A 19,056-nucleotide genomic window follows, 5' to 3' on the forward strand; every position below is an offset into this window, starting at 1 on the left:
CGTATCCCGCATGTTATCTGCGAAGTTGGACGCTCCTTCATTAGCTGGTATAAAAATACCTATTTTAATGTTCGCAGACGACACGCTTATCCTATCGAAGACCCCAAGTGGCTTACAGCGTGCATTGTCTATCTTTGACCTATTTTGCGGGGAGCATGGCCTAGAGGTAAATGTGGCCAAATCAAAACTTATGATTTTTAATCCCCACCGCAGTTTTAAATCTAAAATTATCATGAATGGTCGTACTTTAGAGGTGGTGAACACTTTTACGTATCTGGGTATCCACATCACAAATAAGAGCAGATGGTGCCAACATATAGATATTGCTACATTGAGGCATAGGCAACTATCAGGTGCTATTAGCTCTGAGCATAGAAAGTCCCTGACGAAACCTGTAAAGCCTGCCCTCCAGGTATATGAAGCAAAGGCTCTTGGCTCCGCACTTTACGGTGCTGAGCTATGGGGCTTTGAGAAGGTGGCTGCTCTACAAACTTCGGAAAATAAGTTCTTCCGGGCAATAACTGGTGTCCCTAAAAGTACTCCCTTGCTGCCCCTTAGGTACGATCTGGGCAGAAAAGCGGTCACAGATTTGGCCAGGCTTCGACCGATTCTGTATTGGAGAAGGCTCTGGACCACGCCTGAGCTTTCCCATTATGCTGAGGGGTTTTTAGATACCATTAAAGCGGATATATTCCATAAAATCGGGTGGCTCAAATCGCTGAAAGCAATTTTGATTGAGCTTGGAATGAGTTCGCTTTGGATAGACCCAGCTGGAGAAACATTCCCCACTAAAAGTGCTCTAAAAGAAATTTATTGGGAAAGGGTAGCCTCTCGGGGTTGGAGTAGCTCTAGTACAGGATCTATGACCGAAGGATTCTTAGAGGCTAAGTTATATCCTTCTTTGGAACCCTACTGGGATATCATAACTAGATCTGGCAATAGAAAACTTTTCTTCCAATTGAGAGCAGGTTCACTCCCCCTTAGATTCTTGACAGCTAAATGGGAAGGTGGGTCGAGCGATAGTTGCCCTGCTTGTGGTTCCACTAAAGAAACAACGGGCCATTTTTTATTTTCTTGTACAGCCTATTCGGACCCAAGGCGTGTATGGTTAAAACCGATGTGCAAGAATCTAGGGACTACCAGTAGTACAGTTGCCTTGCGCATTATATGCACTAGCACTGAGATATGGATATCAATAGCCACTGCCAAATATCTTGGATGGGCATGGTCGATTAGACAGAGACTGCTAGTCACTTGACTATTCTCTGTCTGGATAAACTGTCAGCATGTTTTATCTACGTTTTTATTACAAATTTGTTTTATTTAGGTGTTTTTTAATCTTTTATTGTTTTTAAAAATGGCTAACTTTGCATTGTATGAAAACTTCAAAATTGGAACTGTATATCGAGTCATAAATTGTAAATATTATGCTTTAGTTTTTAATATAATTGATTGTAAATTTAATTGTACTTTTAAATTTAGAATGTTCTTGCTTTCATGAGTGAAATCTCGAATAAAGCATACTTTGACTTGACTTGACTAATTATTTGTTTGGCCGAGTGGGCCTTTGGTTTTCTTTCTCCTTATGTGTTGGCACCTGCAAACCTATCGATATTAAATGTTAATTCACCTCCACGAGAGCAAAATGCGCATGGCAAAGGGTATGTACATGGTGACGGAGCACTTTTCCAGCATGAAGCCATGGCTATAGAGCCCCCACAACTGATACCCAAATATTTTACGTACTTTAATACAAAATCTGACCTGAGCCTTTCTTCTTCTTTTGAGGGGAATACTTCAGGATGTTGGTTCCAACTTCCAACCAACTTAACAAGGGAGGAACGGAAGACCTCGGATGTTAGGAGCCAAACCTATTCTTTAAACAAGGTTGCTGAAATAAAAGTTGTAAAACAGGCTTCCCAAGTAGTGTCCTTGCACAGCCTAGCCACAATAAGCGCTCCACCCATATCCCCCCCCCCCCTCGATCCATCATAGCGATCAGCCCACACAATACAAACTCTTCCACACCTCCCGATGGGGCGGAGTCACACCCACAGAATCACCAAACCAATCTGCGCCCACACATCACTGCTACAACAAGGGTCACAGAGTTACACAGCAACGCAAATATCTCTACTAGCCCGACTCTACCCTTTAAGATAAGTTTATCTTACCTATGACCCAATTGCCTCTTTCCAACAAGTTTCCGATCTTTACACCTTGACACCATAATCCTAAAACCATCTCCATCCAGACCCCCCCCCCCCCCCACCAATTCTCTCAGACCAGCACCATTCCAACTACACAATCTAGAGCACCTCCCGGCCCTCTGTCCCAAATCAAGACCACCTGCTCCTATGTCTCAATAGAATCTAGACTTGACAAAATTACACAAGACCTACATCAACTCGATTCTGACCTTATCTTTGTGCACAACCTTGACCTATTATTCCTAACAGAAACAAGTCTAAATGACCCCTCTGCACCAATCCTTGACATATTTGTCCCACCTAGCTATGACATTATATGATCAGACAGACTTCACAGACCAGGTGGAGGCATTGCCTGCAAACACTGCAATAACCTTGCGGTGAATCGGTTACAAACCATCCTATCCTCTTGTGAATACCTATGCCTAAACATTGTGTGTAACAAAAGACCACCATGCAAATTGCACGTGATCTACCACCCAACAGGTGGCAATCTCTCATTCATCGAACAAATTATGGAAATCATCACAACCTATGTAGGGCAACACTGCACCCAGATCTTCCTTGGAGATTTCAACTTTCATTGGATCAACCCGAATGACCCCTCAGTTAACAGCCTAAAAATCTTCCTAGCAGACCTCAATCTGAACCAAATCTGTGAGCCCTACGAACAACCTGGGTGCGACCTTTGATCTAGTCATTGCTAAGATAAACTCCAACATTGAACTATCGTCCCTTGCGACTGGACAACCACTGCATCACCTTCCTCATCACTGAATCAGTGAGGACACATTAACCTCAACTTAAGAAACCCAGGCACTGGAAAAGGATCACTTGTGACATAAACCTTAATGATCTGACATCCCTGAGCAATAACACCTTGCCTCCTTCGGTGGACATGTCAGATGACCATGACCTTAGAAACCACTACTACAACTCCATGATGATCATTCTTGACACAATTGTGCCATTACAGCTAAAAAGACTGTCCACTAAAGACTCCAAACCATTGTACAATTGGGGCCTAAGTGAAGAAAGACGCAATCTGAGACAAGCTGAATGAGCATGTGTGAGAAAGTGCCCTTTCTTGCATGGTATGCCCCCCCTTTGTGCTGAATTGCTGATGTGCTTTGACTGAGTGTGCCCTGGCCTCCTGCCAGTCAGGTACCCAGGGCCTGTGTTCCTTCCCTAAAACTGCATTGAAGCCTAAACCAAATTGGCATCTCTGGCCACAGGTCAGCCCCTGGTAAATGGTACCACAGGTACCCAGGGCAATGTGACCAGAGAAGCCCCCTAAGGGCTGCAGTACTTATTGTGCCCCCCTTAGAGGCCCTGTACCCTGACACTCGCACACTGCTGCCTTTGCAGGCTGCGTGTCTTGGTGCAGAACAAAGTGAAGAGTCGACATTGCACACATCCCTGTGTGCCATGCCCACAGACCACTGCCCTTTCATCAATCAGTCACCCCTCTAGCTGGGTGCCCTATGCCAGTGGTGAGGGTAAAGGGGCATGATCCCTGTACCCCTACAGTACCCAGGTCCATTCCTGGGCACTGTAAGTGCAGTGCTGCCATTAAGAGTATATGGTGCTGGGAGTTTGTCATCATGAACTCCACAGCACCCTAATGGCTACACTGAAGACTGGGAAGTTTGGTATCAAACTTCTCAGCTCTTTAAACCCACACTGATGCCAGTGTGGGATTTAATGTAAAATGCTACACAGAGGGCATTTTAGAGATGCCCCCTGAAACTCGACCAACCTCCAGTGACCTGACTGAGTGGCTGCCGTTGTCAGGGGCCTGAAACAATGCACATCCTGGGACGACGTGCCAAGCCTCCTCCTCCCCCCCCCCGCCCCCCCAGTATGGGCAGGGTTCACGAAGGAGACGCTTTAAAGGCATACTGCCTTTGTGAGCCTCTCCAGACCACTTGCTGCTCTCAGCAACTGGTCCCCACTGGTTCTACCCCCCCACTTTGGGCGGGTGAACCGGCGGGAAAAAAAAGTGCCTGCCAACTCCACCCATAAGGTGGAGGAGGCAAGTGAAGCACAGCCTCCAGTCCCCGCCATCTTGATGATGGGGGAACCCAGCCAACCAAGGGAGAGTGGCAGAATAGGGGGAGTACCCACCCAGGGAAGGAACTCATTGGTCCCTGCCCTTCACCTACCTGTAACGCCTCTAAATGTAGTATTTCGGGGCACCCTGAACCTTCCTTCCTTCCTTAGATCCAGCAACCACAAGAAAAGAAGAGAAGAAGGACGAGAAGCCGTGCAGAGCTAACAAGAGGACGACACCCACTGACTTGGCCCCATCCCTACAGACCTGTGTCCCCTCGAACCTGCTCCTACAAAACCCCGGCATGTCCCGCGGCCAGCAACCTCAAAAACCCCAGAGGACATGCCTGCCTTCACTTTCCAAGCTGCTTCTCCAGTGAACACCGGACATGTTTGAACTGCAGCTTCTGGTGCCAACCAGGAACCGCAAATCCAGCCCACTCTGCACCCGCCAAACCCAGCCTGAGCTAGAGTGGAAAAATACCACGAGGAGGCCCCCCGGGCAATCCTGACCCGGGATCCAGCGACCCCTGACCTGCCTCAAGCCTCCAGACAATGCCTGTAGCCTCAATCCAAAGCTCTTTTTCCTCCTAGAATAACATTGACACTTTTTCTCCCAAAAAGTTTCGAAGTGTCGACTTTTGAAAACTGAGAATATTCCTTAAAAATCACCCGATTAACCAAAACTCATTTTCTCAACTGTTTTCTGGAAATGTCCCAGTTCTGAATCTAGGTATCCAGCACTGAGTAAGAAAAGTATCGTTAAAGTAACTTACCTGCTAAGTGAGTTTCCTACAATGAGATAATATTGGTGATTCTGTGTGAAAAAGGTTCGAAGTGTCAACTTTTTATATACAATAATATTCTTTAAAAATCGTACCTCTAACTAAAACACATTTACTCACCTATTTTCAGGAAATGTCCCAGTGCTGAATCTAGGATCCAGCACTGTGTTAGCATAAGTAATCTGAAAAATAATTAAACGCATTTTACTTAAAAAGCCCATTCATTTGACTGTACTATACCTGCAAAGTGTTGCAAACTGCTTACCTAAACTATAACCAAAACCAGTACAAGTTATACTGGAATTTTGAACTGTGTTCACACAAGTAATTTACTAGTGCAAAGTATTTTTATGCTTACCTGTGCCAGGCTTGCTTGGTTCTAGAAATAAACAACCGTATATTTTTTTATACAAAAACAATTGGCCTAGTTTTCAGATCTTGAGTGTGTGAATTCATTTGCTGACTGAGTGTGTACATCAAATGCTTAACACTGTCCTCTGATACTGCCTTACTGCTCGACCAAGCTACCACTTTAGAGAGTAAGGTTCTATCTAACTTTGACCTCTGGAGACCCTTGGGCTCTATGCACACTGTACCTCACTTTGGCACAGTATATATAGAGCCAGTTTCTTACAGCATGGAGATCCTCACCGTCCCTAGAACACCTGAAGCACTTGAGATCACTGAGGAGCACCTACAACAAACACATCAGAAACTCAAAAACAAATTTCTTTACAGTTCAACTAGACAAAGACCGAAATCTCCCCAAAAAACGTTTTGAATTTGTCAAACATCAATCCATTCAACAACCTAACCCCTCCATAATAGGATCTAATCTGCAGCCAAACTGAAATAAATTTGCCTCTCTTCCTTGGAAAGACATAAAAGATTTCAAGGGATTTCCATACAGCAATTGAGCACCTCCTGATGATGCCTTTAAATAGCCCCTGTCCTCCTTTGATCGTTCAGCCTCAAGACCTACCTGGACTCACCCTCAAAAACAACACGTTGTGGAACACATTCAAAACCTTTGATGAAAATGCCATTCTTAATATCTTAACATTACTTAAACTGTCAAACCACTTCTGCGACCCGCTACCATCTAACTTCTTCAATGAGATTAAAACGTCTTTACTCCCGCTCTGGACCAAGATAGCGAATGCTTCACTACTTCAAGGGGCTATACCAGACTACCTAAAATCGAGGCAGGTAACCCCCATTCTAAGAAAAGACACAGCAGATCATACAAAGCCGAATAACTTTCGTCCAATCTCCACCATTCCTTCTCTGGCAAAGCTCCTTGAGAAATGCATCCATACCCAACTATGCAATCACATTGCTCAGTTCCACCTTATTGACCAATTCCAATCCGGCTTCCGTCAGGGGCACAGCACGGAAACAGTCTGTACACACATTGTTGATGACGCACTTAAAATGCTACATTAGAACAAAACTTGCCTCCTAATCCTCCTAGACTTCTCCTCAGACTTTGATACGGTCAAACATGATAGCCTCCTTGACTTGCTTGAACGCCGAATGGGGTTGTCAAGGGTCGTTCTAAACTGTTTCACCTTGTTTCTTTACAACAGAACTCAAAGAATCGAGGTTAACCAGCCCATGTCCAAAACCACTCTGGTCACGTTAGGGGTCCACCATATCACCTACCCTCTTCAACCTGTTCATGACGCCTTAAACCAAAAATATGAAATTCTTCAACGTCCAATACCATATGTATGCAGATGACGCCCAACTGTACCAAAAATCTCCTTCCCTGAAGATATCTGTTTACTCAACACAACTTTGCACAAAACCCAAAACTGGCTGACCAAAAACAACCTCAAACTAAACTCGCTCAAAAACAAATTCCTCTTAATGGCCCTACCAAAATGATCCCTCGACATCGAAGATTGGATGTAGCATTTAACAGCCATCAATTGCCTTCCACACGTTATAGATTCCACAAGATCACTGGGCATAACACTTGACAGGAATCTTAACATGCAGGAACACATCCGCTCAGCCAGAAAAAGAGCAAACTTTCAAATAAACTTTCGAAGAAAATTAAAACCTTTCCTCACGATGGATGACCTCAAATCAGCTGTGCAAGCTCTAATGATCCCCAGGTTAGACTATAGGAGTGCAACCCTATGTGGTCTGCTGAGATCCAAGCAGGCTCCACTAAGGGCATCACTTAATTCTGCTGCAAGGCTCATCACTGGATCCAAAAGAAACAGCCACATCACTCCTGATCTGAAGGCACTAAACTGGCTCCCTTATGAGGCAAGGATACAGCTGAAAATTGCTTGCCTGACCCATAAAGCCCTACACTTCAACACACCAAAGTACCTAGCTGATAAAATGGAGCTGTCTGGTGGCTGCAGATTCTCTAGAAGCACCAGCACCTTATTGCTGAAACCTCAGAAATTTCGGAAAAAGAAAACCTACAGCCGAGCTCTCTCCGGAATTGCCTCTAGAATCAGGAGCTCCCTGCCCCTTGAAATCGGACTCAACCCTTCAATCACATCATTCTAAAAAGAAATCAAATTGCTTTTGATGAACAAAACTCTACCCTAGAACCCTCTGACTAATTTATCTGGATATTGATTTGATGCAGTGTCTTCAACCTGATTTTTCACTTGCCATCTACGTCCTGGTTTGTAACTCACAGACCTTCTCTCGATTTGCAATCCGGTATTGTCAGTGTTTGTTTCTTGGTTGTCCTGTTTTACTTCTTGCCGAACTACTTTTAAAGCGCTTTGATACCCTTCTAGGGGCAAGTTATTGCTATATAAAACATTATATATATACACACACACACACACACGTACACACACATATGGATATGCTCACCCCTTGATAAAGCCAATGGGCTCATTTTTTATATTTTGGTGTTGCAAAAGTCCATGCCGAGAGTTGGCTGCTCGTGAGCCAGGCCCTGCAGCCCACCTCAAGCCACGTACAGGGGGTTGCGTGCCCTCATGGGGCCGGACGCAGGGCCTGGCCAGAGGCTGCTCATGACCAAAAGCTGTGCACGGTGGCCGATTGGCTTTCTGGACGGTAATAAAATATTACTTTTCGTCAAAAAAAAAAAACCTATTAAAATTCATTGAAAGAAACAACGGTTCCAGTGACTTCGTAGTTAGGTGAAAAGGTTGTGTACTTAGGAGCAGGCGTGCTTTTGAAAGGTGGGCCGGGGGAGTTTTATACTTTATTTTTGGACATTTTCTATACATAGTACATACATTTATCATCCGGGTTTACCGCCGTTGGCATAGAACATGGTATAATTCATGGCGGGTCACACTCTAGCGCAATTTACTTTTGGTACTGCTTTAATTTTAGTGGTAAAACACTTTCAGCTAAGAGGTACATTATTTTCTCCTGGTTCCATATTACATCAGAGGGGGGAGCTGTTGCTCTTGTGAATGAAGAATTGCTCGGTAGAGGCACCCGTCGTTCCTGTCTATTTAGTCTCAGAAATTTACAGTTTATTTCCACCCTAGCTCATGCCTTAGGAAGCATGTACAGTTTGGTTGAAAGAAAATAGTCATTACATTTTAATTCTGTCAGTTCGTTCTCTGTGTACTTCCCGTTCAAGGACCTAAATCTACCTACTTCCTCTGTTTAAATCGGGGACTGTCCGTTTCACAGCCAAAGTTTTTGGGTTACTGTCTCTAGGGATTAATTTGTTACATGAAGTCACCGTCATCGGGCTTACGGGTAAAAGGTGCCAAGTGAAAGTTTGATATCCTGATGCAATACATCTCTATTTAGGCAGGGGATCAGTGAGCCAAAGCTGCTGGCCTTTAATTCGAAATTAGTACATTGGAATAAGTCAGCTGTATTACAGGCTCTAGCATTTTCTGCGAGACAGACACTGCTGAGTTTACTAAGAAATAAATTGTCGAAAATAAAGAATAAAAGTGTTCTTGGACCATGCCGCTGGCTGCCTCTAACATCTGCCAAAAAGAACGCCGTATTATCTCATCAAGGCAGGCTTCTTGACTTTGGTAACCAGTCATTTTTACCTATACATCAGAACGTTCTCACTTGTTAGTATTTATTTTTAAGGCTTAATTCAAACCTCGTAATGAGTACTACCAGTGGTCATGATCTGGAAAGTGAAACAGTTTGGAATAGTTTTCCCTTTTTCCAAAAGTCTCGAAATGAAGTTGAGTTTGGCGCTAGAAAGAATTCTGTGTAGGAGGGTATTAATATAAAACAGAGAGCATGACTGGAATTAACATTTCAGCTTCGTACTATAGCCACAGAAAAATGTTAACTTTCTATACCCTTAAAGGAAGAAATTGTTAGGAAGGTCTACAAAAAAATAACAGCAATCCAACTCAAATGTGAAACTAGCATTGGCGAAACCAATTTAAGTCTGCATTTAGTGCAAACGCATGGAAACACAGGCAGGCACAAATGCAGTTTGCATGCATTAGCACATTGTGAACCAGCGCATCATTAAACTCGGCACACCTATTGCAAATACACTTTAAAACTTTGTGGCGGAACAAGTACAATTGTATTGAGTGTTTGTTTCCATGCTGCAGTCTTCTTCGATAATGTTGAAACTTAACTGCACATGCCAAAAACAGGCGTGAAAAGAACAGGCATGCCACGAGACCGCCTCTAAAATTGGCATGTTTCTTTTTCTTTCCTTGAATATTACAGAGAAAAGATCTGCAGATTGAAAGGAGTATTTGCTTAGACAAAACGTTTTTCAGACAAAATGGCAAATAAGGGAATCACCCCAGAGAATGATGGCATACATGCCAACCCTCCCGATTCAGGCGTGAGACTACCGATTTCAAGGCTAGTCTCCCGCCTCCCTATTCCTGCAAGCAAAAACACGATTCCTCGGTGGTTTCAGCTGACAGGGCTTGGTATTGTGTAACCTGTTATTTCTTCCAGCAGTAGTCAGAGTGGCGATGCAGGGGCTCTATAAGGGGGGGGGGACCAACAAAGCCTCATTAACAAGCGAATGGTCTATTAAAGACCTGTGAAGTACTCGGGGGCGGCTGTGTGTGTGCCCGGAAAGCTGTTTCAGCCCGGGCTGCCAGGAGGGGGGGGGGGGGTGTATGCACTGCCAGCAACCTGCCAGGCCCATGCACAACACTTGCATCACCCTCTCTCTTCCTGCCATTGCACTCCATGCTTCGGAAAGGTAAGAAAAAAACGTGAATTTGCGTTTCAAATGTCCGACCCTGCAGCTGCACACTTCCAAAGCCCATACATGACAGTAACCCGATTTAAAGCCCCATTCACCCGATTTTTTTTTTTTTTAATCTCCCAATTTGCTCTACTGAAATGTTGATTTGTATGCGATGGTTGTAACCAAATACAAAAAGCCTATGACGTACTTACGCCCAACCGTCTCCCCTGTGCATCGCAAAGTATATTAGCATTTCAAAGCGTGTTTTCTACCACCTGCTTTGCGATCAAGGGAAATGAGGACGGGAGGATATGCAACGGTTTGTGATCCCATCTGCGTCACGTCCTCAACAGTAATGCAGCACAGACGCTGCTGATCACTGCTGTACACACCACTCCTGCTGTGTGGCAACATGGAAAACAACCCACAGGCAAGGCAGAAGTCGGTTTTGGCACATATCTTTGCCAGGTGAACCCACTGAGAAGTTCCAGTTGCACTGCTGCTTTTACCTTAAAGCAAGTAAGACTTGAAAAAAAAAAAGCATTGGCAGAGCCAGTAGTTCTCTTCTTTAGAACCTATTGACTTTGCCAGTGCGATTCCCAATGCTTTTTCCTGCCACATTGTGAAAAATAAAGTGTGTGATGACGGGCCTGATACTGGCTCTGAGAGCTCATGTATGCATCAAAAAGCATGCAGGTGCCATTTGCTTTATTGTTGTATTTACAAATCCCAGATGGCAGATGCCAGTTGGATCAGCAAGTCAAAATAAGTTATGTTATATTGGAATTTATGTAAGCGCACGCTCACCTACAGGTCTCTTGGCGCTGATGAGTCTGAGCAGAAAGGAAGGGAAAACCGATAGAGGATCAGCTAATTATAGGCCAGGGAGAACAGCCAGGTTTTTAGAGATTTCCAGAACTTCATGTAGTCAATCTCCAGCCTAATAGATGTAGGCAATGAATTCCAAAGCTTCGGGCCAGATAAGAAAACCGGGTCCCTCCAATGCGTTTCCGTCTAATTCTAGGCACCGTCAAAAGATTCAGATGCTTCGATCTCAGATTACGCTGAGGCAGGTGCTTACTGATGCACGAGAGAATGAAACTTGGACCAGTTTCTTGAATGGCTTTAAAGAGAATACAGACAATTTTAAGCACGACACGATGATCCACTGGAAGACAGTGGAGATCTTTAAGTAGTGGGGTAATGTGACATCTTCTATCCTTAAGATGGATGATTCTAGCTGCTTGATTCTGAATCATCTGAAGACGGTATCTCAGATATAATGGAATGCCAAGGTAGAGGGCTTTTCCATAATCTATTTTCGATAGGATAAGGGCAATCACAATTTGAATACTGGCCTCTTTACTAAAGAAGCGTCCGATCTTACGCAGTTTACAAAGTTGGACAAAGCAGGCTGAAGTAACTGCACCAATTTGGGCAGTCATAGAGAGGTCAGAGTCAATCTGAAGACCCAAACTCTTAATCGCTGTTTTGGGAGTTAAGGCCGCACCTAACTCACGGGGCCAGTAGGAGAGTGTCCAGTGAGTAAGTTTATTGCTCGGGATGATTATCTTATTTTTTTCCGAGTTGAGTTTTAGTTGGTTCTAATCCATCCAGGTTTTTACATACGTCAGAGAATTCCTAACAAAATCTTTGCATTCAGTGGAGTTCTCCAAAGTGAAAATCAGCTGCATGTCGTCAGAACAGCTAAGATTAGGGGACGTATGTAAATGTTAAAAAGGATCGGTGAAAGGGAAGAGCCCTGTGGGACTCCACAGCTCATTTCAACAGTGTTGGATTTGTAGGGAGAGAGCCACACCGATTGTTTCCGGTCCTCTAAAAAGGACCCAAACCAATCCAGTGCTGAGCCCCCAAGACCCGCTGCGGCAATGCGGTCCAACAAAAGTTTGTGGTTCACTGTGTCTAATGCCACAGACAGGTCAAGGAGGATCAAAGCCTGAGTGTGATCAATGTCAGCCTGTCCTTAAAGATTGTCCAAGACGGATAGGATCAAAGATTCGGTGGGATGCACAGGGCAAAAGCCCGCCTGATGAGTGTCCAAAAACTTGGATGCTTCTAAAAACGAACTGAGACAGGATGCAACATGAGTTTAAGTGGAATGACTACTGCTTCCTTAAAGGCTGACGGTACAATTTTATGGGACAGGGAGAGATTGAGAAGCTCAAGGATGGTATTGGGGAAGGCCCGATAGATTGCTTTCTTTATACTAATGGGGCATTCCTCCTTAGGGGAGCCAGATTATTTAAATTAAATGTATATAAATATATATTTTTTTTATCTAGTGCTAAAGTGCTAATAAAACAAAAAGGGACCATGTGTTTGAGAGCAACACAAGAGCAGGTGGGGTTGAGGAGCGGAGAAGCTTTGCACCGAGGGAGGGAGACCCCAGGGGCGTGAACACAATAGCACATAGGTTGAGGAACGCAGTGCAGGAAATAGAAGAACACTGAGGGCCTGATTATAAGTTTGACGGTGTGGGAGCAGACCACCATTCCGGCGGCCCGCTCCCGCACCGCAAAACCCATGGTTGGGCCACCCGCCTGCCAGATTACAAGTGTTTCTTGTGTCTGGAGGGCTTTTTTGGCAGTGTCTCTGAACATGGGCACTGCAATGGGAATGCCGAAAAAAGTTCCTGCACGGCATGGAAAGGAAAGTCCATGCCGTGCAGGAACTGTGGTCCGTGCACCTGCAAGCACCACAGGGCCCAGAGGCACTCCACCGTATTTTTCATGGCGGAGGAACCGCCATGAAAACCGTGGCAGAAACTTCAAATATGCTTGGCTGGACCGCAGCGGTCCTGCCAAGCATACTGCTGCCTCTACACCGCCACGCCACCACCAGGGAACGTCGGTTCCCTGGCAGGATCCGTGCAGCAATGGTGGTCCGACCGCCCTAATTGTAATAGAGTGGTCAGAGCAGCTGTGGCTGGACCGCCACCGCCGCAAGTCTGGTGGACCTCAGACTGCTATACTCGTAATCGGGCCCTAAGTGAATGGTCGGGTGAAGCACAGGCGACAGAGAATCACACAAAAGTGTTGCCTCAATGGGAGTGGGGGGAGAAGCACATGAGGGCGAGAACAACACAGTCTGTAAGGGGAGGACAGGGGGCGGGTAAGAAATACCCAAGAGAGAAGAAAGGGTGGGCGTTTACAAAAGAGGCATGGGCAGTTACGGGGAACACACACAGGAGATAGTTGGAAAGCATAGGCATTCTCATGGGGGGTATAATGAAAAAGTATTTGAGTGACTGATCGAGTCCCATAAATAGTGTGCTAATTACCATAATCAAAAATAGCAGAAGTTAACTGTAGTGAAAGTACTACCAGCAATTGGGTGGACATAAAACATGAGAGACCATAAAGGCTGGCCATTGGCTGTTGGTACATTACAAACTGATAAAGTAACCTTGGAAGACCCGCAGCATTAAAAGCAGTACCAGGAAAAAAGTAAATGTTTATTTGGAGTAGGGTAAGCAGAAGTATGCAAACATGCTGTCATATTGGCAGGGTTATTATACAATCATTTATTTTTTATTTGTGATGTCTCGTTGTTTTTGTAGACAAATACATTATTTTCTTTAAAAAGGGACCTGAAAGTATTGTAGAGCATTTACATGCTTGTGTGGATCTTGCTTCAAGGAGGTATTTTGGTTCATGTGTGTATTTCAGTTGAGGAAGCAGTTTTTTAGGCTGGCTTCGATGTTCATATAATAGTCCTTGCACAGTTGCTGCTGCTCCCCCTGAAAACAATGCACCTCATGCGTTACAATGGACGCACTCCCTAGGAGATGGCATAATGCACTGAACAGCGTGCAGCATGACAGTGAGAAAGCAATACTGTTCGGAAACCCTCTCAATGTATATTTAGAAATGCAACAACAAGAAAATCCGGCCAGTAGCTAAAGCGGTCTCTATAGAGGTCTAAAACGAGGTCAGTCAAATGAAAAAACGCTTTGAGGGCTTGGTACCTTATAATCATGAGCTACAATAGTAAGTTTTTGAGTAAGTAAAAGTGAAGAGTTAATAAATGTATATATCACATCTCAGTTTGTTGTAGAAGCACCTACATTGGCCCACACTTTCTCCCAAACCAATCTACACCTGAGAAACAGCTTTACTAAAACAGTCTTTAAAGATGTCTCTCTACTACTGATGGCAATAGCTCCTTACTTAAAAGGGACAATCCACCAACTAAGCTTGTAAGAATTTCCCAGATGCAATCAAATGGCGATGCCCAGTTCTGGAAAAATGTGGCTTTTATGTTGGTTACCTGCATATCTCGAATGTCCATGTCTTTGAACTACAACGAACCTTCTTACTAATTTGGTATTTGGAAATCACTTCCAATCTATTTAGTTTCAGGAGAACAGTTCAACTTCATTTGATGCTGTGTTTGTTACTGTTGCTGTCTCAAAGATATCAACGTGCCTAGGTCCTGCTGGGAGGTCAGGAAGGAGAGGCAGTTAGTGATAAACCTACATAAAAATGTACATTGAAGATGCAATCGGTTAGAAAAATGGTTGATCTTATATGGAACCTGGCGACTTCTCCTTTATTCTGAACAAATCATGTTCTCTCTGTCGCAGATTTTGACTCCGTACAATGTAAATGGGTAAAAATGAATTGCACTTTTGCCACCTAATTCTGCCCCGGTTAGGGGTTCCTTTCATTTTCCACCACTGGTTCCATCCCCAACATCCTAGTTAGTCTTTGTTCGAGATGTTTCCGTTAAACTAAATGTTATTTGTAAAGTACTCTACTGCTTCATAAAGCTAGGCCAGTGCTAATTTTACTTCTTCTCTAAAATGTATACCCCTTTTACTCTAGGTTACAGATATATGAGCAGCGAAGTCTCAAGAGGGAGCGCATGGGACAAATATCGCCAAGAAGTCTTCAAAGAGTTTGGCTACGATGGTGTACCGGACATGGATTCCGATTAATTCTGCCACCGACGGACGCAGCTATGTCCTCATTCATCCGACTGAGGGTCTTCGCTTTCTATTTTAGATGCCCACTTCCTTTACAGGTTGCCCGGATTATATCGGTGATGGATTTATTTCAACACAGTTGCACCAAGCACTGAAGAAAGCCTATTTTAGTGACTACTTAAAGATATTAAGGTTCAGAACAAACCAAGTCTACATTACAGTTGGTGTGCTGTTTTTGTTTTACTTGGGTTTAGTTTGCAAATACAGTTATAAATATAATCCCAAATATCATATGATTTTCCATGATTCTTTTTCTAGGTTGTTGGTTGATAGCCGTATTTATCAGCAGTGTTAAATCAGTGCTGGGTGTGCCAGTATCACACATTTTTGGTGACTTATTGTTGAACATATCTTTATTCTTCTTAGTCCTGCATTTATTCGTCTGATCCTTCGTGAATCGCCAGTCATGTTGAGTGTTAAACCTCAGTGTCACAAGTGTACTTGCGGCCTCTTTTTACAGAAGGCTACTCATGAATAGATTTTAGTTTCCTTAGCAATCTGATACCATCTGGCACAGACTGTGAAATGTTAGCTAAATTAAGGCTGATGTAACTGCTAAATCCGTATCATAACTGTACATCTGTTTGTGTCAAACAGGAACTACTTCTAATCAGATGAACTTTAATATTTCGAGATTTCATTATGTATTTCTGCATGGAAAGCCGTCGTATGACTTGGTCCCATTGTCTGCATGAGACACTTCCATTACAAGGCCTGCCTTCGGTTTCTAGCCTTCCAGCCATTTCCTAGCTTAGTAACATGAAGTCATTGTACAAACAGAGCCAATGTGCTTTTGGGATGGGTCCATCAACCGTCGCCAGCAGCTTCTGGAGTCTGGCTAAAACTGCCTCTCCCTTCAGGAAGGCTTCAACCAACAAGCAAGCTATGGCTATCAAGAGAACATTATCCTTTTAGGCCCAGTTCTAGCAGGAGTAAAATGCTGCATTGTTTTGTCAGCTAGCAACCCCTTGTCTTTTTATTTTTTCTGATTGGTTATCATCTGTGCAAGGGTGGCCAATAGGGGAATCTGCAAACCTAGAAATGTGTCAGTTTCAATAAAAGAGCATGCTGACGGATGATGATTAAATTGAGACAGGCTCTTTAAAACCATTTGGACCTCGAAAAGAATCTAACCCATAAAATAGAACACATAATTTCTGGTTTTAAAGGCAACATTTTGTATCTAAAAAAAATTTTTCTCCATAAAATACTTTAAGTGTAGGTTGGAAAACAGAAGCAGGGGAGAATCGAGAGACAAGGCTGCAGACCTTCAAAACAAGTTGAGTGATTTTACTTTTCAAACCACACTCTACATTACAACACTGTAGACAATTCTTGTAAATTCATTTAATTTACGTAGCCTTTAATGCTAGTCAAGACTTTCAAGTAGTTCACAAATGTCTAACAGTAACTGTGCCTCAGGCTACAGAAAGCAGAGGAAGTCTTAAACCATTCTGCAATTCAAAACATGTAGTTTTCCATATGTCTCCTAGGGACAATGTCTTTGACAATACAGCCTACTTCCATTTGCCACCTCTGGGATATTTTTATTCTTTTCTTTTCCAGCAGCTTTTGTTCTCTTAAGGTTTTTTTTTCTTTGTTTAAGCCAATGTTGTTCAGGACAAAGTAGTGTTGGCCAGTTTTCTAAATGATCATCGCTTCCAAAGGAACTGTAAGAGGAAAAAAAAATTAATCGTGAGGTCCGGCAGGCAGAAGAAGGTTTTTTTATTCTTTCCTCCTATGGAGTACTTCTATGTAACGTTCCTGCAGTGTTAAAATCGTCGTAAAACAGCGAATCAATATTCTGCTTTGGATATGGAATGACTTGTTCTTGCAGCTTGTTGGTTTAGCATAACATGTTTTTTTCCCATGGAAATTGAAACTTGCATTATTGTATATTAGAATGTAGTGTCGTAAAATATTGTCCAACACAACTGTCCTCTCTTAATCAAGATTTCCTGATTGAGCAGATGCCATTGTGATAGAATTCCGACATGTTTAGAGAAACCGCTGATCAATTCTGTTCACTTTAGAAGTTTTGAATAAACATGTTCTGCTGTTTGAAGCCTTGGTAAGAATGTTATGCTTAATTATTCTTGGAGATAGTCATTCATGTGCATGCTCTGTGCAGTTTGCGTGGCGAACAAGTTGGGTTCACACTACATCCTTGTTTGTGTTCATTAGATGTTTGCTTCTAAGGTTGTTTCACGTAGTCATTGCTGCTCTTAGTATTTTCAGTCAGGCCTTGCCCAGCCTCAAACCCAAGCTACTATATGCACATTGAGCTAGTCCTTACATCTTTGTTACTTCTTTTCAATCAAGATATTGGCTTGTTATGATTAGCTCTCTCATCTAAGATTAGTCCTGCTGGAGATGATCAGGCATAGGCGTTTAATGCTACATGGTGTGTGGATGTCGAGTAGAAGACCATTTAAGTAGAGAATATACTGAAGAGAGCACACACTCTTACTTTTGGGTTGAATTAACACATTTGTATTTATATTTTTTCTAAACGGTAGAAAACATTTGAAACCATCCAGTTTATCTAATCTACATACCTCTGGTTGGAAGGATAAAATGATCAGTCAGACGAAATTTGACATGCACTTTGTGAAGCTCATACATTGAACGTGTAGTTTGTAGATACCAGATTTTAACTTTGCACTACATTGATCCAATAGTTACTCAACGGCCCATATTTGTTAGTTACCAGCAGAGACACATTTATTTTAGTTTTCACTGTGCCCACTTTTGACGAGATTAAACGGAATAGAGTACATACTACTTTCCCAGCCAGAGGTGAACATTTGATTTTGGTTTGGCTGGGTTTTAGTAATGGTACCTGGCTGCATAAATGATCATCAGTTTAACCAGCTGAGTAGGGGCCTACAGTGCCAGGGTTGTAAATGTGAAATGAAAGAAGAGCTTAGCAATCTGATGGGGCTTTATAGATGGGGAATTTATATATCTTGTTTTTTTATTATGTACATATTTTCTGTATATGTAAGGCTAGCACAGCTAATTTAAAATGTTTATTATTGTGAATCCAAAGCACTGAACAAATAAAGCTTGATATAAAATTCGTAGCAGTTTTCTTCTTTGTATAATATTTTGTGATTTTATTGGGTCCATTGTGTATTAATGTTTTGCATTAAACTATTTAACCACGTTAGAGAATTTGTCCCTGATTCATTTGGACCGATTTTCATTTGTCTTGGTAACATCCCGGAGGGTACAGGAAACCCCAATCTCAGATTGGTCTTTTTCTGGTGACCTCGGAGGAGCACTCACAACTGTTGTCTATCCCACAGCTTTCAAGTTGGCCACAATTCCTTGAATGTGCTTTGTCCATGTGTTGAAAAGGACTTCAGCTTGATTTTAGGCATTGCGTTTAGAAAACGTTATAAATTCTGCCACAGTTGCCTGGAGATAGTGTTTTTTCCCCTCAAATATGTAGCCAGCGGGGAAGACGTTGGTCAGAAATGGCGTTAAAGACTCGAAGACATATTCTAGTAAGAGCCAGTTGCTTTGGGATTTGAATGTAAAATCTTTAGTGTTCACTATGTTCTTCAATGTTGGTGTTGGGGGAGGATGTTTGATTAGGTGTGTTGCGTAAGTTACGACTTTAGCTTATCTGTACAAGGTGTTCTTTTCCACCCACGGGTGTCACAAGTGGACTTGGTTTAATGCAGCAGTGGTGAATGTGAAAGACAAGTTATTGTGGCCCCACAAGACACTATTTAATGTGTAATTCATATAGAAGTATTGCTTTTGGGTTACTAACAATTCCATAAAGGGACCAGGGGAACCGTGAAAACAGCAATACATATTACTTTGTTAGGC

General features: G+C 43.0%; 1 protein-coding gene across 2 annotated transcripts in view; it reads left to right on the forward strand.

Moving 5' to 3' along the window:
• SLC7A6OS (solute carrier family 7 member 6 opposite strand) overlaps positions 1-18,293 on the forward strand; it is a 54,577-nt gene extending 36,284 nt beyond the window's left edge. For both annotated transcript variants that reach the window (XM_078670879.1, XM_078670877.1), the window contains exon 5: positions 15,053-18,293. In XM_078670879.1, coding sequence (XP_078527005.1) covers positions 15,053-15,067 — 15 coding nt within the window. In that variant the 3' untranslated portion in view covers positions 15,068-18,293. The remainder of the gene's footprint in view (positions 1-15,052) is intronic.
• The last annotated feature ends 763 nt before the right edge of the window (positions 18,294-19,056 follow it).

Source organism: Lissotriton helveticus, chromosome 12, assembly GCF_964261635.1.
Source record: "Lissotriton helveticus chromosome 12, aLisHel1.1, whole genome shotgun sequence".
In the NCBI taxonomy this organism is placed as follows: Eukaryota; Metazoa; Chordata; class Amphibia; order Caudata; family Salamandridae; genus Lissotriton; species Lissotriton helveticus.